Here is a 24,189-nt window from a genome sequence, read left to right as displayed (position 1 = left end):
AACAGAGTAGCTGTATATACAAAGTTTCTTACCTCAGTTGTTACTTTAATTTGCAAGCATACATACTTCCATAATTTCTTGCCTCAGAAGCAGTACTTCAAGGAATATCTCAACTTCCATCATAGCCAAAAGCCAAAATGCCTTATCTCTGCCATAAATTAGTAGAGGCCTCTTGGCAACTTCAGATCAAATTCCCCAAGTCTTCTGTTTGTCCCCAAATTGCCCACTTGTATTTTTTGCACCTCCTAGACAGTACAAATAACATAATCAGAGATGGATTCTGAACAATTTAATAACTTTATTTGCCATTTTATTTATCATAGCACACCCTAAGCACTGCCAGTCAAGATTTTAACATAGTGCACCTACAGTAGTTTTCACAAAAAATACTGTCTTATCAGATTGTTCACAGGCAAGAAGTATTTACTCCTGGGGGAAGCATTTCAATGTGTCACTATTCTAGGCATCAAACACCTTTTGATGCTCATTTGAAACCAACTGTATGTCATCAACGTGAAATAACTATAGGAATGTTAATTTTTAAACAAGTCCATTACCATTAATTGTTTAACATTTAATACAGAAAAACTTTATCTTTGCACTGAGATTCCTACTGTTTCTTTTTTTCCAGACGTTTCCCCTCAGCTGTCCTGCCACACTTTCAGTATTTTAAATTAATAATGTCTTTTAACTGAGGTAGGAAGAAGTCAGTTGAAGGCAGTCTCCCAATGGGTTACTACACACTTGACTAAATGTAATGTATTGTCATCTTTATTTAAAGGAATGCTTAACTGGAATTGAACATAGTTTATCAGACAGAAAATCTGTAGCATCTCGTGATGCAAACTGTACTTTCAGACTGCTACACTGAGACCTTTTAAGTGTAGACCAATATACTATGTTTTTCTTGGGAGTATCTTTATATTTTTTATAATACATTTGTATATATTAAAAAAATTACAACCACACACAATCTTTTGTTCACAGAGATGTTTATTTTTGTCTTCAATGTTTGTAGGGAATACGATTTCACTACAAAAGTGTCTCAGAGAAACTCCATTCAAAGTCTAGGCTTAAGAATGAAGGGAAAATATACTTTCAGCTGTACCAGTCCTGAGCAAAGTTTAAAAAAAAAATTAAAAAAAATCCTCTAGATATAGGAAGCAGCACCAATTAAACCACAGGGCCTCTTACTGATATCTGCTCATGCTTTCTTTTCTGCTTGAGAATTGGTAAAAACTTAGGTAGGAAGAATTACTTTATTAGAAGGTGGACATAAGATTGTCAGTCCCAATCTCTCACCAAAACCCACACATTTTTTTATAATTAGAGTCCAGGGCCTTAGTTTTACTTTCCACTAAGTAGTCAGGACTGCTAACAGCAAGACTGTTGCCCCCATGGTGTAACATTTTCTCTCACTTAAATTGGTTAATAAATATTTATTTATGTACTTCTTTTAATAAATATTTATTTCCTGTCAAGTTCCTGTAAAGTTACATTGTCTTAGAAGTATACTACTCGTAGCAGTTATAAAAATTCCGATAACATCAGGTCTCAAAGTAATTCAAGTGGCTTACATTCTGTCTCATTCCAGTGAAAGGATTTCAAGCCATTGGTAACACCCAGTACTTAATAGTTGGTTTATCCAGGACATTCAGATTCAATCTGACAAAGTAAATACTTCCAAGAGTCAGAACAGAAAAGGCACTTACTCCTTTTGGGGAAGACACCTGGCAGGTAAGATTTTTATTTTCAAAATAACAAGCCCTTTTTCTAACAACAAAATCCTTAAAAAAACTACCACTGGATTAACATAAATTCTATGAACAAAACCGAGTTATGTACCCCTTCCCAAGAATGGTAATATTGTCTTTGATTGAGAAACTGAGAAACGTGAAAGCATCCAAAAATACTCACAAGTTTTATTCATTTCTGTGATATTCCAGTAGACCATCATAGCTGACTAGAGGAAAAAAAATCTCCTCCAGAAAATGTATGTTTTACAAATTGAAATTTCTGGACTGTTTCTTATTAAATACTTGTACTAGCAATAAAATGTAAGACTTTAGTGTATTATAACCAGGAACATCACCTTGGTTACAACTGATAACCTTTACAGAGGAGTAAATCTTTTGTCAAACTTCCTTGCAATAGAACCATTGCCTCAGCGATGCTCTGTATAAGGCACTTAGCAAATTTTAAGAGCATCTGACAGTACTGTTGGTAGTCTTGACTTGGTTGTGAGGATGGTCTAACAAGCTGTAAGATTAACAGAGTAAGGTGTGGAATAATCATTGAAAATAGCCATATGAACTACTGGTCACAATACTCCTTAGAAGCCACATCCATTGTAGTTTGGGTTCCTATTACCCTTGCAACATAAAGCTACTCTTTTCTTTCTAGTAGTCCAGGAATTAGACCTTTAAAATTGTATATTGGCTAACTGTACAAGAGGAATTTATTTTGTTCCTGACTAGTTCTTTAATCAAAACTTCTGCTCTTTCAATAAATTACCTGCATCCAAGAGTGAAATGTTCATAGTATTTACTATTCAATTCACAAACCCCTACATCTATCTTTAGACCAAAAGTCACTGAACCAACAGGTATCAAGAATTATAAAGCAAGACACACCTCTAAAAGTGTGTAATGCTGCCTACTTCTAATACAGTACACAGAAAAACGAATACTAATAGACGAAGACGCCATTATATATGGCTCTTCTAGGGATTATTCTGAAAATACATTTTCTTTGTTCTTCCTCCCCCCCTCCTTATCCTCTGTGTTGGACTGAGGGTTTTTGAAGGTCTTTGACATTTTAGAAACAGAAGCTGGTTGGTTGGAATTTCTGTAGGAAAGCTGAGAAAGCGCACAGTATCTGTGCACGCTCCTCAGACCTTCTCTAGCAGGGACTGGGAGTGTTTTCTTAGACCTTTCAAAAAGCCTCCAGGTACTGCAAGTTACTTGGCAACATTATGCCTGCATCAGTTGGAAAGCATTTTGCTTATTTTTCCATGCCTGGAAGCCTCCCAGCACAGAATCAGATCAATTGCAGAAATGCAGGTAATTGGCATCCCAGAACGCCAGCTACCTCAGCCAGAGTGCTCAAATGGGACAGGATCAGGGTAACTAAGTTTGCTCAGCAAGAATCTGTTCAGTAAGTCAATTATATAGAAACAAAGACAATAGTGACAAAACTGATAATGACCTCTAAGCTTCACATACTATTGTTAGTCTTACAGAAACCAGAATGTAATTGAAGAACTGGGAACAGCCATCAAATTCCCCACTTAAAAAAGCAGGCATAGTAAATTATTTCAAACTCACTGCATCCACGTATGCTATAATAGATGTACTTAAAATTAAAAAAAAAAAAAGAGGAAGGAATCAGAATGTGTTTCCTTCAGAGCTGGAAGTGGTGATAATAAATACACATAACCTGAGGAGATTTCCCTTGCCTAGATTAATTCATAGCTGAAGGCTGTTACAGTAAGAGATGATCAGTCAGATAGCAGATTTTCTTTCTGAGATCTGTGCCATCAGGAACTGGGCTTGACATTGAAGCATTTTTATTTATTCTGTGCAAAGAAGGATCAGTTTGAAATAGATTATTCATGGATGGCAAGTATAGATTAGATGCATATAAACAGCAAATAAGATCTGTGTTCCCAAAGCGGGTATTCACTCACTTGTCTTAACTAACAGATGCAAAGTGATTGAACAACTGCATCTTTTTTTAGCGACAAATACCTGGGAATATCTTGAACCAAATTCAATTTGTATTTTGTAGAACCCAGTGAGACTGGGAAGGAGGTAAAGAGCCACATTTCATTAGCCCAGGTTACATTTATTTCCTTCTTCTGCATACTTTTGCTTCTTCATACAGAAGAGGAAAATTGGGTGTGCAAGGGTAGCAGGTTATCAAAAACTACATTAATAGTCTCTTCTCAGCCGTCTCCTCAGCAACTCTGATGTAAATTAGTGTTACATTGGTCTACAGCCACATTTCTTAAAATCTTAAAAGTTAAAGGGGGCATATGTTCACTTTCCTTTGACCAAGATCAATATTTATACACAGATATGCTGGTTTTGGCTGGGATACAGTTAATTTTCATCACAGTAGTTGGTATGGGGCTGTGTTTTGGATTTGTGCTGGAAACAGTGTTGATAACACAGTGATGCTTTGGCTATTGCTCAGCAGAGCTTACACAGAGTCAAGGCTTTTCTGCTTCTCATACCAATGCACCAGTGAGAAGACTGGGGGTGCACACGGAGTTGGGAGGGGACACAGCCAGGATGGCTGACACCAAGTGACCACAGGGATCCCAGACCATATGGTGTCATGCTCAACATATAAAGCTGGGGATAGAAGAAGGAAGCAGGTGACATTCAGAGTGATGGCATTTGTCTTCCCCCATCACCATCATGTGTGACAGAGCCCTGCTTTCCTGGGGATGGTTGAACACCTGCCTGCCCATGGGAAGTGGTGAATGAATTACTTTCGTTCTGCTTGTGTTTGCAGCTTCTGTTTTACCTGTTAAACTGTCTTTATCTCAACTCGTGAGTCTTTGCACTTTTACTCTTCCAATTCTCTCCCCCCTTGCACCAAAGGAGAGTAAGCAAATGGCTGTGTGGTACTTATTTGCCAGCTGGAGTTATTGCATGACTTTGTTAAACAACAGAGAACAGTGTAATTAACTACTACACTTTTCCAGGTGGCCTAGGTCCTGAAAATGTAGTCCTGAAGGGTTTCTTGCTCAAATATTCTTCCCTCTGCCAAGATATGCCACAATTTCTACAAAATAATTAACATTTTGGAACTATTTTTTTAACTATTGTTACTGAACAACATTTTTCTGGTGGTAATTTTCCTTCTAGACATATGAGACAAGGAGTGATTAGATAATATCACCATTTCATCTTTTACAAAACCCAAAATGGGACAGCAATCTCTTGTGATCATTCTTAGTAATATTAACTAGGAGCTATGGAATATGCTTTTGCTCTTCATCTTCCATGTTTAACTCCTTAAAAGTACACCTAAAACTTCCTGTGCCCTTTAAACTGCTCTTAAAATCTCCTGTGTCAGTAGACAGAGCAAGTTCATTCTGATAACTTTTATCTGTCTCCCACAATAAAAGGGGCAAGATCAGGACCAAATACATCTGAGTGATTGCATAATATACAGTGGTGGTTTGTTTTAATAAATTTTCACCAACACAGTTAAATAAAGGGTGTAAACAGCTCCTATATCATTAAGTGTACAGGATCTGAAACTAATTTATTTGTTTGCTGCATTTTCTTTCACTGTTTGAATCCAATGATATAGTTTAGGCCTCATCCACAGAAAAATTCTTGGGAAAGTCATGTAAACACCACTTGCTGTTGGATAATAGCATTTTCTAGCAAGTGTGCAGCTATCCATTGCTGTTGCATCATTTACTCCATTCCAGACAGGAAGTTACAATAATTTCTATAAAGCACTGACTTCTAATTAACTTGTGAAGTACTTTTTCAAGTTTAATTTAGTGGTTAAATCCTGTTAATTCCTGTTAAAATATGGGTTCTTTAGATGTCAAACTAAGCTCAGTCTAAGATTGTTGTCTGAGACAAATCTTTTAAGTCTTTTTTAACAGTTTCTCATCTTGTTAAAACTTTGACAGCCCAAAAGAAATCCATCTGAGCTTCCTCAGTTTGACTGATTTTACCATACAGTTTTTGCTAGCTTGTGAAGTTACAACCTTTCAAACTTAGACTGCTTTGGCATAAGTTGGGGCACAATTCGAGGTTAGTAAAACCTTTCAAATCTCAAACTGTATTTCCAGCACACCCAAATCTTAACATTAAGATAGAAGTACGCATTTGCAAAATGCCATATTTGACTGACTGGTCCACTAGCCAAAACCAGCACTAACTTTTATCTTACCTATCTTATTCCTGAGTAAACACAGGCCATATTTACTACAAGTATAGCACTTGCTGTTGCCTTCGGAGAAATTAAATTTAGATGCCTTTCTATTTCCATACAGTTTCAGATGTTTGTAGACTCCCTAGTAGGGAGAAGAATCAAATAAAGGCATGTGACAGAAAGAAAACAAACAGATACAGTTAAAGAACCCTGATGTACATAACAAATACACAATAGACAGTTCCATAACAAACCCATCCTGTATAACAAAGTAAAATCAATCAGCATAATGTGGGAAACTGTCAGGCTTTTGAGACAGGAAAAAGTAAAGAATCTAAGATGCAAGATGTGAAGTTTAGAAGACCTGCCTAAATACTATAGTGAACTGGTAGAAACAAATTCTAGAAAGTACTCTCTCTCACATGGCTACTTGAAAATGTGCTATTCATAATATTAAAAAAAAGTAAAGTGCACAAATTATAAAATCAAACCCTTTTTGAGATTTTACAATCTATGCTCCAAAACATCAAATATCTAGATAAAACATATAATAGGTTAAAACATCAGTCATTGTATTAATATCAAGACTATTAATATCAAGAATTTTAAATTTTTAAATGTAATTTATTTATTACTATCATCTCTGTTGGAATCAAGATTTATATGGTATAATTTAACCTGCTACTGAGTAGAACTTTTGTTTATCTCAAATATGTAGACTTAAATTCATGAAAAAAAAAATCAGTCTCAACTATATTTGTTCTTTTCCTTATAATTAATATAATTATATTAATGGCAAAGTTAGGAAGATAAGAGACTGAATTACTGTACACTTTATCAATGAACTATTTATACTCCATTTTCCCCCATTTCCCCCCCCTTTTCCTTTCTGAAGCCAGACAATCAATCAACACATAAAGGAACTCATTTACATGGAACACTATCACACTTGTCTTTGTTGGGCCACCATTTCATGAACAATCCAGGATTTATGGCTGTTGAAGACTGGTGCATATATAGATTTAACAAATAACAGTTCTTATGCAGAGAGCAATCACAGAGAAAAATAGCTAATCAAAACACATTACAACATTAAATTTTCACTTTTTATAAATGGAGTAAAGATGCTTTTAAATATATTTACAGTTAGAAAAAAGACTTAGGATTACTACACGTCAAAATTATTTAAAAATTATGAAAGTGAAGTTCATTTAAATTATAACACTATGAACAGAGTCATACGCCATATTTTACTTCAAATTTTTCTACTCTGCTGTCAGTATTGTCATATTCCTTTTATCACCAACAGGCAAAAATTATCTTAACTTTGCTTAATGCTAAAACAAGCATAATTTCAATGAAATGCTAGCAACCTAATAGTTCAGTTAAAACCACCACGGCTTTTTAGATCCTAGCTGACTTGTGTCGTATCTGTAGTTAGAAATTGTTTTTCAATGTCTTGTTCCATAAAGAACAGTGAGATCTTTCTGCATTCTTTTTGATTACAACCATACTTGTACCACATTTTAGAGATTATTCTCTAGAGACATAGTACAATCCACTCCATCCTTCCTTCCTTCCAAACTAAATGGCTACTTATTTCTCAAGATAGAGTCCTCTTGTGGGCAGTGCTGGGTGGTGTGTTCACATGAACTTAAATGAAAATACACTTCCCATTTAGTGAATTCCTGGTAATAGATTATTATTTGTTCACAAGGAATTCTGAAATGTGATAGCATTCATTACATTTTAAATTAGAAACACATTTCATAAAACTTCTTCCAATGAGATTTGCTATCCTAACACTGCTTACTTTAAAGAGTTTCAGCACTTTTGTAATCCATTACATCAATATAGTCCCACATAAAAATAAAAAAATAAAGTTGAGAAGCATGTATTTCTCTTTAAAAACTAGTGTAAGTTATTCTGAACACCAGCCCAGCCCAAAAAACATTTAAGAACCTTAAAAAGCATTGTTTTACAGATACTAAGAGTTGGCCAGGTAACAGCAATGAGCAGACATCCTATTTAGTAAGATAAAGCAGAATACATAATAAACAGGTCAGTAGTTATCCATCTGAAATAGCCTATAATTAACATTTGATGTCTAAAAAGTTTAAACAGCAACACCAAGGAATGAGGTATGTATGTTCTCAGATATCACATCAGACTCTCATTTTATGCAACTAACTGTATTTCACAACTAGCATCTTACAAAATAGAACAGTACCATTGTGCCTGAAGAAGTACTGCATTAAAAACAGAAAAATACATTACTACAAGAAACCATCAAACATCACAATTGTCAGGGGCTACAAAAATCCATTGTTTTAAGCTTTTAAGAAGACATATCATATGTTGGTAATAATTTGGGGCTGGATTCACTACCAAGAAGGTCCATCCAACTTTTACATGGGCTTTAAAATATATTTACTTTGAATGAAAAAGAAAAGGCTCATAGGAATGTAAGTGCACTATCTCCCTAAAAGGAGCTAAATGGACTTTTGTACTGAACCAGAATCTATAATTTAAAATCTATACATGAATTGTATGTATGTATCAAAACACTTATTGGTTGTAAACAAAAATGCAAAATCTGTATTCACAAAAATATTTTATTGGTAACTTTACATAATACCAGAAGGGACTGTAAATAATTCCGCTCTGTATCAGCATATTGCTAAGTGCTTAAATGTTGACAGTTTATGCCATAAAGCAGGATGGATACTGAGCTTTTTTCCATATGATTTATGACATAATACATTCTAATAGGCCAAATCAATATTAAAGAAATTGATTCAGGAACAAAAAATAATAGTATTGTTATTTTCTTATTCTTGTGCAACATCTGATATTCCTGTAATGAAATAAGTAACTAAGTGACACTAGAAAAATTTGGGGAAAGGAAACAGCACTAAGCAGAAATGAGAACTGCAGTTCTGTTATTTTTAAAGCTTTTCCAAACTTCCATATTTCCAAATGTTAGTTTTTGCCAAATGCATCATCATCTGTAGTTCAGTATTTGTTACACAACACAGAATACCAGTGTACAGCGACAGTGCAGTACTTCACCTGAATTGCAAGGCTGACTAATCAATGCTTAGAACGTTTTCTATTTTGCTTGTAAACATTACAATAAGTGTTTTAAGTGTCAAAAAATATTGGTAAAACCATCAACATAATTCAGTAACAGTAATCTAGTAAAATGTGTCAAACATTGGCAAAAATCCATACAAATGTTTTCTTTAATAACATTTTTCCTATTTAACCACACCAAGTACCAGCAGGTGCTTTTAAGAAGATAATTATTATGAAAATTCTGTTGCAGCAATAGTTGATTAAGTTGATCTTTGACTTGCATACATATAACTATGTTTCACAATTCCCAAATAATACATATTTAGGCAGCTTGAACTATGTTATAAAAATTTAAATTCAGTACATGCCAATAGAGGAGACTCCAAGAGTTGTGTTAGAATTCACTAAACTAAAAGTGAAAATGGACATACCAATAACACTGCATAATGAACATTCAAACCACATTTTCATGGCACCCTTACACATGAAGATTAAAAAGTTGGTATGAACATGCTTTGTAAGCACTTGTAGATTGCATTTAAATTATTATAGAATGATAGACTCTACTGAGTTGGAAGGGATCCACAAGGATCATCGAGTCCAACTCCAGCCCTGCACAGGATACCCCAAGAATCACACCATGTGCCTGAGAGCATTGTCCAAATGCTTCTTGAACTCAGACAGGCTTGGTGCAGTGACCATTTCCCTGGGGAGCCAGTTTCAGTGCACACTTTGGGTGATAAACCTTTTCCTGACATCTAACCTAAACCTCCCCTCACTCAGCTCCATGTTGTTATTGTTTCTACCACTGCACTTCTTTCTTTTTTTTTTTAGCTGCATAAATTATGTTCCAGTCAATATACCAATTATGTATGAATAACCTGTCATGAAAATGTGGTAACAGGTGACAGAAGTTATGTATTTGTATGTTTTGAAGAGAAGAGACTAAAACTGGAGGAAATAAACTTTAATGAGATTCCCCATTCAGTGATGACGCTTCTCCTCGGGGTGAAGAAGACCTGGACATTCCCCTCTCTGTGTTGTCAGAGCTAGAACCACTCTGACTGTGTTGATCTGCAGAAGCAGCACTGGAAGCCGGTGGTGACTTAGTTTTCTCCTTAAAGTCTGTAATTATGACTGTCAGATCTCCAACGGTAACTTCCAAATGCTGAGCGCTACTTCGATCCACATTTTTCAACCTTGGCCTAAACAAAGCAAATAATCATATTAAAAGCACACACACCACCTTATTATCTTGTCTCCCTCCTACTTTTTAGGAGCTCTGGAGAGCAAACATATATAAGACTGCTTTGTGCAACATCCAATACATAGGAAAACACTGTACCACAAGTGTTAACAGTGGAGTGTTTCCTAGTATGTTTTACGTTGAAATAGTTGAATATAACACATTACTACCTAAAATCATTTAGAAGTTGACATTATGAATAATGTCACTGTGCAGCAATATGGATGTATTGCACATGTGAAGTTTTTTACTTTTAAAGATCAAGTCTTTATTGTGACTATAGGAAGTTACAAATTTGATCCAGTGAAACCTCTATCTCTGCAGCAGCCTTAAGCAACAATTCTATGTAGAAAATTATGTTCAATAACAAAGATGTTGGTATCTGTCTTTTCAACAGCACAGATAGTGTTAACTTGCAGCAGGTGTTACCTTATTTGAAAGCCTCACTAGGACCACCACTATACTATTTGAACTGGACTTTGTGTTCACAGTATAACTCTGGTATTCCTGGCATACACTGTGATTTAAATTATGCACAGAGATGAGTATTACACACAGTGTTGATAGGGTATCTTCATCTAATCTTTCAATTGTTTGATGTTTCCTAACATCTCAGTGTCCTTAATCCTAAACATGACTTTCTAAAAGACTGCTCTCTCTTGACTCTCAGTCTCTACCTGGTTCTGACCCTAATGATCAGGCATAGGAAAAGCATCTGTTACTTCTCTGCATAACTAATTCCAATGGATATTTCTGTCTTATATACTTCTCAGCTTCTCAGATTTTTGGCACAGCACTATTGCCACAATAACTTTATGCTCAGTTTGTGATGAATTAGGGGTTAAACCTGCTGCTTTTGTTTAGCAGTTTGAACCTTCCTTCCACCTGGTCTTACAGCAAGATCAAGGCTTTTACAACAGCTTATCTGGACTGTAATAACTCATGTCTTCAGTTCTAAGAGTCCAAGGTTTCCTTCAGCATCCCAGATGCAGCACAGAGATTTTTAACACTAGATAATATACATGCCTTATTCTGTCACAATAATTTATACCCTAGTTCAGCCCTTCAAAGCTAAAGGGTTCTGCAAGGCTATCAATAACCAAGTTACTTTCCCACTCATCTGCAGTCTGGTACTGGTTCTCTCTCTCCCCCACAACTATTCTATATGAAAACTAGTCACTCCCATCCTCTCTCTTTTCCAGAGATTAACATCATCAATTTGCCTATCAATAGTTTTGTATGGTGTGAGAAATACTTTGTAACCCTTAAAAGAATACCTTACTAACTCTTAAAAAGTTTTTCTTTCACTATTCAACTGATCTCCATCTTCTGACCACAATTACATACTGCAGGTCTTCGCATTTTATAGACATCTTAAACCAACGAAACTTCACAGACCAATATTTAACCTTACTGTTTGCCACAGCACTTAAAAAGCAGTACAATCAAAGAACATCTCTTATTTTTGTTTGCAAATTACATTTTACCAATACTGCAAAAGTTTCTAGATTTTTTACCTGGTTTTCTTATGACTGTTCTTTTTGCTTGTTTCCTTTTCACTTTTTTCCTTTTCTACTTTGTCTTTTTTCTCTTTCTTTGATTGTGTAGGGGGCACAAATTGCTGAGGAACCTGCTGTGCAACCAGCTGAGAGACAGGTCGAGGTTTCCTGTGTGCACACATATATAGACACACAAAATGCTTAGACTTCACAAGTCTCAAATTGTCTACTGTTCAGTAACTAACATTAACAATTACTATAAAAAGAAATATTGTTAAAACATATCTTGCTGCTAATACTGCATTAAGATAGCATATTAAATTTAAACGTATTACAGCCTTTTGTTTCACTTACTTGCATTATCAGCAGATTTTTTTTTTTATTCTACAGGATTTAGAGACAATATTTTGTGATTTGCCCTCTTCTCCCAGTTGTCATATCCAGACAGAGACCTCATAGAGTGAACTCCAAAATATAACACTTAACTTATAACTCCAACACTTTACCACCCACTCCCAGCCCCCTAAAATGCTGAAGGGATCTGTTTTGAGTGTACTCCAATACATAGACAATCTGTATCCCAAAAAGGAAAAAGCTGACCTTTAAGAGCTAAAACCACTGTTGGCCTTATACAATAAAACTTAAGTGTTTTCAGCTCAAACAAATTCATTGAAGGCAATAATAAATCCTGTTGTGTATCATTTTTATCACGTTCACTGGAAAAAAATATACTGCACTAATATTAGTAGGATATAACTGTCAGAAGACTGTAGTGGTTTGGATCTTGTTTTCCCCAGAGGCTAAGGAAAGTGGTAGACCCCAAGGGGTGGAAACCCCTGGAAGTTTTGAAGTTCTGCCCAATGGGCGCTCCTGCAGAAATGTAAACATATCACAAGCTCACCGGAAGAGAAGAGTTGTAGTTTGGTTGTTGGGAGTGGTGGCCATGTTGTAGAGCCACGAGGAAGGGGTTCTGAGCCCCTTGGGCCCTCTGGGCCCTCCCAGCCCCTGGCTGGGGGCTGCGGGGACCTGGAACAGCATAAAGCTGGGCTAGGTGCCTGTAGTTATGCTGGGAGATGTTTTCTCCATGGGCGCAGAGCAGCAGCCGGCAAGCACCAGAGAAACGGTGGCAGAGAGCCAGGATAGATAACACCTGAACTGAAGGAGTAGCAAAAACAACATGCAGCACCAGAGAAAGGACTCCTGGAAGGAGAGCCGGGAGAAAGAGAGCCAGCAGCTGAGAGACAGAGTTCTGGGGTAAGACTGTACCAGCCCCCAAAACTCCTTTGAGACCCTCTTGGAGAAGAGGGCGATGGACTCCTATTAAGGAGAAGAGTTTTAGACATGCAGCACCGAAGTGAGAGAGGAGCTAAGAAGCTCAGAGTGTCCCGTAGCTGGACCGGGACGGCCAGATGGAATGCGGGGGGAGTTGACCTTGGCTCTCCCCCCCCTTGCACTGCTGCCACGGTGGCAGCCTGAGAGGCAGGGCACAGAGGCCCTGCAAGGAGCTGAGTCTCCTGGAGATACCAGACCATCACGAAGACCCCCCTGTGTCTTCGTGATATGACGTGGTGATACGACCTTGTCTGGGGTTACGAAGCCCACGGAAGACCCCTCGGTTGGAGGCGATGGGGCCAAGAGAGGCTTGAATACCTCCCTCGTGGATGCTGGCAGAAATCCAGCTATCAGCTGCTGCATGTGGAGAAGACAGACAGACTGCTGCCTCAGGAGATGCTGCTGCTTAAGGACTGAAAGGGATCTGTCCTTCTTTCCCTCCTGGACTTTTATTTGGAGGGGAGAAGAGATCTGGTCCACTGTAAATACTATATGTAATGGTAGAGATAGTTTGTGATCATGTGTATAATGTGATATGGTATTTATTTGTACAGTCATTGTAATATATTCCCTTTCCCCCACTTGAGTCTGGTGTGTTTTGTCTGGAAAAACCCACCTCACATTAGGTTGAGATGTGGGAGGGGGAATGGAGCTAGGGAATTGGATTTTGGGGCTGTCTCAAACCATGACAAAGACATATAGTTTGAGAGCTGGCAACGGAAACTACAGCCACATTCCACCAGTATACACAGTGCAGGTTTCATTTCCAAGTTTTCATCCAAATTGACTGTGGGAAGAGTAAAGCAGGCAAAAGAATTTCAGCAGTTTATTATTTTTACATTTTCCAAAATATTATTTTGAAATGGCTTAATTTTTATTCTGTTTTGTATTGTAATATAATTATTCCAGTTTGAAAGGAAACGTTTTCCTCTTTCCAATGCAAATGTATTTATCTATTCTCTAATATTGGAATTAAGAAATTTCAAGTCATGACATATAAAAAAAAAGGTTCTACTAATACTCTGAAGATGTAAATTTCTTCTCCAAAAGAATGTTTACCCTGCCAAACTCTTGAATTTTGTTAGTTGGGTTGTGATGTTGGGTTTTGCAATTTTGCAGATTATATGCACTGTGACACTCTGAGAATACAAAACAGTTATGAAAGCAAAAGAAGCTATCAGCTTATACACACTTATTTATCCCAACCCACAGCATCACGCTACTGGTACTTCTTGCTTAGATGAAGAGACAAGAAAAATAACAAAAGGAGGAAATCAACACAGGTCCCATTAACAAGTTATATTTTCAGTAATGATTGCAACAGGTCATATTACAGAGTGAAAGTCAAATTAGAAGAATCCGTGGAGTGTGGGAAAGGCAGTTAATATAAATTAGCTGAGATTTTGTGAGTCTTCACAGCAAGTTCTTAATGAATTAAAATAAATTAAAGGCTATTAAAATTGTCAACACAATAGAACTTTGAAGTAAAAACTAGAGTACCATTTTTATACTCTTGAACTAAGCCAACACTGACTCATTGAGAGACAAAGAACAAGAACAATCACAACTGGCAACTAGGTATATCAATTGGCAACTAGATGACTACAGTCTCTTCAGGAGAGCACTAGGACCTTGCAAAGCACACATTGTACTGAGTTCATAACCACTGAAACAACTTGATGGACTACAAATGTGTAGGTTAACAGAGTACACAGGACATTTTTAAGAAAACCTGTCTCAGAATTGTTTTGACCTTTTGTCATAGCAGTTCATAACAGAGCAAGAACCACCAAGGTGTTACTGATGCATGAGCTGATCACTTCAGGTGGAAAATATTTGTCACATAAAAACAAAACTGATGATCTGTCTTGAATTGAAGATTGTTCCAGGAGATAGGGATACAGTTTCTCATGACAGTCAAGTGACAATCCCATTATTACTACACAGTGACCTGAGAGAATAATCTGACATGTTACTTATGAATTAAGACAGTAGTGAACTTCTGGACATAGAATGAATTGTTTCCCAGAACTGTGGACAACACCATGATTACGAAAACTTGTTAAATAGAGGGGAAAAAAAAGTCCTAGCCAGAAAATTTAGAAGTTGTCAATTTGTAACAATTTCAGTTCTTGAGGGCAAACTACATAATTTATATTAGAGTACACCTGGGAAACTAAGCTTAGTTCTAAGTCCTATGTTTAGAATTTCTTTTCTTAATACCATAAAATTAGTGACATTGAAAAAAAAAATCTTTGCAACAAGGTACAGAAGTCAGTTAAGACAAAAAAGGCACAGAGAAATCATGTTTTGGAAGATGCATTAAAAATTAATCAAGAGGTTCTATGTGGTTTTGCTGTAACAAGGGATTCTACTCAGTTATTTTATTCCTTCCATTGAAACAGCCAACTTTTGGTTGTCAATTATTTCTATAGCTGTCTATTAGTTATATTGATGTTCTAAATTTTATTATGTGATTTGGCACTTCCAGATTTATTAAATAATGCATTCAGTGTTTTATATTAAAAAATGAGAAAAAAAGTAATTCATATCTCTCAACATTAGGAATGTCTTTCAAGCATTCCATTTTTTTTTCTTTAGGTACTCAAATGGGGCTACTAAATTGGAGCCAAGCACTTTGCAAGCCATGCAGGAGTTAGGAAATATCTTTATCACTCATGAAGCTTTAACCTGATAGAATTGTTCCTGACTTAGCAGTAGCTGAATCATGTCATTCAAGCATGAAGGAATTCATAGAGAAAAGGCTTTCTCAGAGAAGATAAAAGTAAGAGAAACTATCCTGTAATAGGAAATTGATTTTGATGATTTGTCAAAATACATTTTAAATTATTGGTTTTCAAAACCAGTTAAAGACTCCTTGCAATAGGCTGCTACAGATTAAGTATATAGAGACAGTGTTAATACTACCTTTTATTTCATCAATATACTTATGGTAATTTGCTTTTTAAGCACATTTAAGAGTACCTGAGTTTTCTGGTGTTTAGAAAGAAGTTCTATAATCTTCTGCATTAAGATTACAAGCACTGTTGCCTCTACCACTGGGCCACTATTGGACCACCTCAACTGAACAGTTCAGAACTACAAGCAGAAGTGTTCATAAAAACAATACATATAATTTAGCCAGCCCCTAAAAGCTTTGTATTCTTACCTAGTAACGCCACTTCACTAATTTGAAGGGGAACCCTAATAAAGAAAGGCATACACTATTACAGAAGATAAGAGCTATCAGTTCCTTCCAACAGAGGTGAACTTTACGGTTTAAGCACTGTAGAACATTCCAGCTCCAAATATTACACCTCTCCTCTACCACCTAGTTTTCCTTTTCAGACAGTGTTATCTTTCTTCTAAGTTAACATCAGCCATACTTCTACCTACACTTCTATTCCAACCTCATCCAGTTTTATTAATTCTCTAATTCCAATGTTGTTTTCAAGGTGCTGCACACAAATATGCACATACTTCATAGTTTTCCTAATTTTTTTAAGGAGACTAATATTTTTGTTTTTTAAAAAGCCAACAGACACTAACACAAACATACAAGGATAAAGTTTTTTATCTTCTCTACAATTCCCATAAATGTTAAATGATAAGGATGTCACTATTTTAGCTCAAGTCTTGTTGCAGGATTTGATCTAGCTGCTGGTTTACAAGGTATACTTACAGAGACTGCAGTAACCTGTCTTTACTTTAGGTTTTGCGTGCAGAAACTCATTCAGTGCTGATGCTCTCAAATGAAACAAATATTTAATACTGCAAAGCATGGACTACTTTTCATTGCTGGCATTCTTAAAAAAAAAAATCTTTGTAATACAGCAACTTACATGCCTGAAGATGAAAAGTACTCATGCACTAGAACAAATGATACCTGGAATTTTTGCCCTGAGTCATTCCATGTTGCAGAGGTCAACACAACACCTTCTCATAAGTCATTCTGAACATCTCACGGAAGTACACACCTCCTTAATTTCCCTCATTTGGTACTCACCAATAAGCTATGTTAATAGAAATTTGACTAATTTGATAAAGTGAATAACTTGGTTTCATTACAAGAATGCAGGTCCATTTTGAGAATGGAAATAAAAAAATACCTATGTACAACAGAATCACAGAATCAGCTGGGTTGGAAGGGACCTCTGAGATCATCAAGTCCAACCCTTGATCCACTACCACTGTGGTTACTAGACCATGGCACTAAGTGCCACATCCAGTCTCATCTTAAAAACCTCCAGGGACAGAGAAGCCACCATTTCCCTGGGCAGCCCATTCCAATGCCTGATTACCCTCTCTGTAAAGAATTTCTTCCTAATATCTAACCTAAACCTCCCCTGGCACAGCTTAAGACCATGCCCTCTTGTCCTGCTGATAGTTGCCTGGGAGAAGAGACCAACCCTCACCTGGCTACAACCTCCTTTCAAGTAGTTGTAGAGAGTGATGAGGTCTCCCTTGAGCCTCCTCTTCTCCAGGCTGAACAACCCCAGCTCCCTCAGCCTCTCCTCATAGGACTTGTGCTCGAGTCCCTTCACCAGCCTCACTGCTCTTCTCTGGACCTGCTCCAGCACCTCAATATCCTTCCTGAACTGAGGGGCCCAGAACTGGACACAGTACTCCAGGTGTGGCCTCACCAGCACTGAGTACAGGGGAAGAATCACTTCCTGGTCCTGTTGGCCACACTCTTCCTGATCCAGGCCAGGATGCCACTGGTCTTCTTGGTCACCTGGGCACACTGCTGGCTCATGTTCAGCTTCCTGTCAATCCAACCTCCCAGGTCCCTTTCTGCCTGGCTGCTCTCCAGCCACTCTGTGCCCAGCCTGTAGCGCTGCATGGAGTTGTTGTGGCCAAAGTGCAGGACTCGGCACTTGGCCTTGTTGAACCTCATCCCATTGGAATCAGCCCAACTCTCCAACCTATCCAGGTCCCTCTGCAGAGCCCTCCTGTCTTCCAGCTGATCGACACTTCCCCCCTAGCTTAGTGTCATCTGCAAATTTGCTAATGGTACACCCAATCCCCTCATCCAGATCATCAATAAAGATATTAAACAGAACTGGGCCCAACACTGATCCCTGGGGACACCACCAGTGACCGGCTGCCAACTGGATGCAGCACCACTCACCACCACTCTCTGGGCCCGGCCCTCCAGCCAGTTCCTGACCCAGCATAGAGTGCCCCTGTTCAAGCCATGGGCTGCCAGCTTTTCCAGGAATATGCTGTGGGAGACGGTGTCAAAGGCTTTGCTGAAGTCCAGATAGACCACAGCCTTCCCCTTATCTACCAGGCGGGTCACCTGATCATAAAAGGAGATCAGGTTGGTCAGACAGGACCTGCCCCTCCTAAACCTGTGCTGGCTGGGTCTGATCCCTTGTCCATCCTGTAGGTGCTGCGTGATTGCACTTAGGATCATCTGCTCCATAACTTTGCCAGGCACTGAGGTCAGGTTGACGGGCCTGTAGTTTCCCAGGTCCTCCTTGCAGCCCTTTTTGTGGATTGGCGTGACATTTGCCAACTTCCAATCATCTGAGACCTCCCCAGTGAGCCAGGACTGTTGGTAGATGATGGAGAGTGGCTTGGCGAGCTCTTCCACCAGCTCCTCAAAAATGAAAAATCCACAATATTCTTTAAATACAAAGAATTTCCTTCCAGGCAATTCAGGTGAACAGAATAAAAGCTTCCAAGTTAATTCAAGTTCCCAAATCTTCTACTCTAATTCGTGTTGCTTTAAGGCCCTCACTGCACAGGACTTAGGTAAAGAGTTCATCATGTTTTTGAACATCAACTTCTTTCACACTTCTGCAATATGTTCTATCCTACCAGCATTGCATGCCAGAACTTATTGTTTGGAAACAGTAGTTTAGTCAATTAGCCCCCTGGATTTTACTGTCCAGGGTTTTACAAGAATTATCAAAATTGCTATTGCCAAAAGGTCTTATAAGCAGTAAATAATCTATTTATGTATGTGATGTTTGGTCAAACTTGTGAAGCTTACTGCTAAAGAATAGAATCAGTACAAAAAAGAAATGTGATTGCCTTTACAGATTCCACATAGAGGTTTTTTTACAGTATCTCCTTGGCAAAGTCTTGCAGTTTATTCCAAAAGCTGAATTATAAACACAGGGTATGCTGATACATTATGGATTAAACCCAGAACACTTGCCACAGTTCTGAATAACATAGTAGAAACTCTAAAATCAAATTCAGGCATTCCCGAATAAGTATCTTTGTGCAAAGCATAACAAGGTCAGTCGGCCTGTAGGAAAAACTACCTACAACTATTCACTAGGCTTCAGATAAAGTCAGTCAGCTCCTTTAAATAACCACTCAAGTTTTCCTGAATCCCACATCTCTCTTCGTTTACTACTTATGAGGGACAACTGCTTAAAAAGCAACCTTCTGTAAATAGAAGAGATCCCTGTAATATCTTCTATTCTGTAAATAGAAGAGAGAGAATCCCTCTCTCTCTCATGCCCTGCAGACTTGCCTATCTCCCTTCCATCTGCTACTGTGTGGCTTCTGTGTGTTTCTGACTGAGATGACTCAGTTAAGGTACTCAATATTTTTTTTAAATGGAATTCTAATTTCAATCATATACTAGTATTCCTCCTCCACCAGCCTCCACCTCCTTTGTTATTCCCTCATCTAGTGACGATTTCAGAAATGCCTTGTTAACATTCCAAATCCTAATAAAAATCCTGTCTTGCTGATGTTTGTTTCATACGTGTCTTTTAAAGGTCTAAACAGAATACAGTTAAGTGCATTAAAATCTTGTTGAGAACAAAGCTGAATCATTCAAATCCTACTCTGTTCTCTCATTACTAGACTGGATCATTTTGCAGCACAAATGTACAGGCTTTAAATATCTTATAATTTATTTGAAGATCATTTTCTACTCACATCTATTCTAAATATTAATGTCTCAAGAAGCTAATAGAAATCTGATATCCACAGCAACACTCTAATCTTCATTTTTCTAGTTCACAGTCATTAGTGAAATCTCAAGAAAAGCTTATCTTTGCATACCTTTTACTTTATTATCATATTCTAGCTAGTCTCTACTCAAATCTCCTTCACCATGTCCTCATTCCTCCAACTACTACAGTCCACATTCTCAAATATATCTTAACATAGTAACTAGAGAAATTAATTTAAAAATAAAAGGTAGTTCCTAATCTCCAAAGCAAACAGATTAGGATAGGGAGTCAAATAAAAAGAAGTGTGATATTATAGTAAACAGCTTTTTAAACAAAGTGAAGGATGTGAAAAAGTGGGTTTAGGTAGAAGATTTTCTAAGAAATGACTACTCCTGTAACACCTCAGAGAACACCATCATCTAGGTATGAATGTTTTCAGCAATTCTTATGGCATCTATTTCAGTAACTTTTACAGGGCACAGCTATAGTTAAGTATTATAGTAATATTATAGACTGATACGCTTCCTGCGCATTTATAAAAAGACATTAATTATGCAAAATTCTAACTGTAACTTTGTAATAGAGCTTAGATAGCTTTTCACTCAGCAGATCCCAGGACAGGTTACAACCAGCAGCTTTGGAATGTGACTTTTCCATGATGGATTGATAGACACCAGAAGATCTAAATGGCTCCAGGAAAAAAAAACAAGATAGTTCAAATTCATTTTCTGTAACAAGTAACAAGTACCATGAAGTAGAAGTTAGTAAGAAGTAAATAAACTTTCCTCCCACTCACTAGCCAGGTCTTTTTTATATAGTTATCTCCCTTCCTCCACCCTCATAAACTGATAAAGAGTTACTATATAAATATCAAGTAATTAACTTTCCCTCTTCCTGAGGCATGTTTTCTCTCTTTTTCAGAGGTCTTTCTGCAGAAAAGGTAACAATGACCCTAATAATTTTTGCATCTATGCCCCTCCAGAGTATCTTTCCCCTCTCATTATAATTGGTTTCAATGATAACAAACATAAGTAACTTCACCTAAACATTCACCTATTAAACAGACACAGCTACCAGAGTCTTCCTTGCTTTGAGTTAACTTCTGTTCCCAAAGAGCTTAACTTCAAAGAGACTGCTCTTTTCTTCAAGACTAGGAATTCATGAAAAATGTTGGAAGGTTGAGACCTATATTTATATAGATATTGCAATGGTATTCACAGCTTTAAATAAAAGAAATGGGACCAAATTTAATTTCACATCATAACCTTATTATCATGGCTTACAAATGCAAAAGAATTTCCTAAGAGTCAAGAAATTGATACCTGAATTCCTCATAATACAGAATGAAATGACTAGAATCAAGACACACATACATGCATTATGTCATTGCAGTGACTATCCTCATAATAATGCTGACAGTCAAAAGCCAATTTGACACACAAGGAGTGACAGAGTCTTACAAGACTTCAAGTGAGAAGGTAAAACTTTAACTGTTACATTTTAGGCCATTCATTCCAGATTATGCACAAATCTGTACTGTTAAGGTTATGTGCAATCTGGCTGCACAGAAACCAAGAAAAAAATTCCCTATCTTTACCCCATCAATATCTTTTTTGCTGATCTTTGTGCTTCAAGACAATGAAGTTTTCAATGCTAGTTTGACAGTAAAAATTTAAAAGCATGAAATATTTTTCAAACTTCAATAACAGAGGACTATTTTTGTCAAATGTAAAACACTCATTCCCAAATAATTTGACAGAATTATTGAGCATTTCTACACACAAAATGCACAGTTTTTAATATATCCTTCCACATATTTGCAGAGTAATAGCTACAATGTTTTCAGACTTTATTTTCTTCTATAAGGCAATTTTTCAATTAACAACATATTTTTCTAGATTTGATACATAAGAAAATTTGCTTTCTAAAATTACATTTATCTTTTTACTGACTATCATACCTACTCCACAATGTCTTTCTGCAGCATCTTGTGCAACAAGAGCTTCTAGGCTCTGTCAAACAATATTGCAGAACAAAGAAGGTGCTTTTTTTAAACTTTGCTATAAACCCAACACAAACATTTGTTCCATTACTATTGCTGGGTTTTGTGATCAAGTGCAAGTAGGCCACAATTTACCTCCTAGTAAGAAAAAAAAAGATTCCTTTCTGCAAAAGCACATCAATATTATTTAAAGCAAACGGGAAACCATCAGGAACACAGTGTATACTAAGTAGTATTGCAAATGCTGGGGTCAATTAGATCTTCCAAACTGTGTTCTGCACAGAAGCGAGCAGCTCATGTAACGATGCCTCTCCTGATCTTTAGCAGTCGAAGTCCCATTATGAGAAGTAAAAGATATTTCCTATTAGCACTTCTTGTAATACAAGTTGCTAGCAATTAAATTAAATCACTACCAGGAGAAGCAGTCTTTGGGTTCTGACACAGATCAGCTCACCCTCCCCCAGTCATCACTACTGTATTAAGCTATTCATAGAATAAAAACTATCAGATTAAACTACATTTAGCTTGCCATGTCACATGAATATGCTCACACTAATCACCACACAAAGCCATCTTGTGAGAAACTAGTCTTTATTTCTACATTGAAGCAGTTCATGATTAAATGCATCTTCAACAAATTTACGCTGCTATCCAAAATTATTTTTTCTCGTTACCATTACTTCTGTCATATCCTAGAGTGTTAACAGTACATTACACTGCCTCCACAAATTATACAACTATGTAATTATGACAGTGCAAACAATGGAGCTAGTAGTTCTGTATGGGAAAACATAATATAGTTCCATCTGCATATTGCAGAGTAACAATGCAATTTCTAAACATCCTATGCATATTTGAATTCTAACTTTCAGCCAGCTCTGATTTGTGCTTTCATATTCCTAACTGTTTTACAGTGTGAATCATTTACTTGGAATTCATCCATTCAGTGCATTTCTAGCAATTCTGTCTTTCAATAAAAGCTGATTCAATTAAAATAGACTCACAAGACCCATATGGTTTTATCAGTCACAGTAAAAATGTGCAGAAAACTACCCCTTGAGGCAGTGTTCCTATTTAATCATTCCCTTAAAGGGAATGCCCTATTTTCCAGATGACATTTAACAGACGAGGCCAGCAAGTCTCCTGAAGACAACTGGTACAATGCACAACAGCCTGCTCTAAGAAGAAATACATGTACCAAGACCTTTAGAAAGGCAAAGTTCATCTTCATGGATACTTTTCAAAGTGGCAATGAAATTTTACTTCTCCAACAACCAGTTAAGTCTCCAACCCTCTGAACGTTGTTAGAATTCTTTCCCATGTGCCACAGACTATGGCTCATCAATGCTCAGCATGGCAGATATATTGAAAGTAGTCTGTTAGAGAAACATAAAACCAATTTATGTTTCCTAGAAGACAATGTGCCCCATATGAGCAGCGGTTACAAAGCTCAGTTTCCTTAACAACTTCCCCTGAGGAGGCAGTATTTGGGACTCTACAGAGAAAGCAGTGGTTACATTGTTTTAGACCCCTAGATCCTTAGGATTTATGGGGAAGTGACCTCTTCTGACTGCCAATCCCACAAAGGATTGGATCCTTCAGGCTGCTCCTCTGTCCCCTTCCCGCAGAAACTGTGATGCCTCTTGCACCTATGCAAAAAAACACACGCAGAACACGAGGTTCACACTGACGCAGCAGCGCAGCCATTGTTGCACTGAACAGGGTCAATACTTGGCACAGTTGGCTTTGCGACCAAATAGGAAAGAACTTGCTTCTCACCTATCTTATTTGTTCTGCACTGCAGGCATCATCTTCCCAGAAGGCTTCACAATCTACAGACTTCTTGCATTCAGAGCCAGCCCCACAAAGATGTCCACCTTAAGTAGGGGAAAAGACTTTCGACTAAAAAGTCAAGTCTCCATAACATTCTTCAGTAAAACGCATATTAATCTCAAAAGATGCCACAGAATCAGTCCTGACCTTCTCTTTCACCCTTCTTATTCAATTATAGAACTTCTAGTGCATGATCATAATCACAGATTTCAGTGATATCTGTAAGAAACAACCTTCCTTCCTTTCACTCCATGTGCCAACCAACTTTTTTCAGCTTTTAGAGTTAGGAACTTTATTTTCATTGTGAATTTTCAAGTCCCCACTCATTCACACATTTTTTTTCTGCTAGGCACTGTCATTTGAACTGTA

General features: G+C 37.3%; 1 protein-coding gene across 1 annotated transcript in view; it reads right to left on the bottom strand.

Annotated features, from left to right (window-relative positions):
• Positions 1-975: 975 nt before the first annotated feature.
• The window catches only part of YAF2 (YY1 associated factor 2), a 34,243-nt gene continuing 11,029 nt past the window's right edge, over positions 976-24,189 (bottom strand). The window contains exons 3-4 of the mRNA XM_051795592.1: positions 11,749-11,898; positions 976-10,190 (exon numbers count right to left, since the gene is read on the bottom strand). Coding sequence (XP_051651552.1) covers positions 9,953-10,190; positions 11,749-11,898 — 388 coding nt within the window. The 3' untranslated portion in view covers positions 976-9,952. The remainder of the gene's footprint in view (positions 10,191-11,748; positions 11,899-24,189) is intronic.

Source organism: Manacus candei, unplaced genomic scaffold, assembly GCF_025592945.1.
Source record: "Manacus candei isolate 608988 ecotype Guabito, Panama unplaced genomic scaffold, ASM2559294v1 h1tg000043l, whole genome shotgun sequence".
Classification (NCBI taxonomy): Eukaryota; Metazoa; Chordata; class Aves; order Passeriformes; family Pipridae; genus Manacus; species Manacus candei.
The sequence above is the reverse complement of the archived record's forward strand: the minus strand, read 5'-3'. Positions and strand labels throughout refer to the sequence as shown.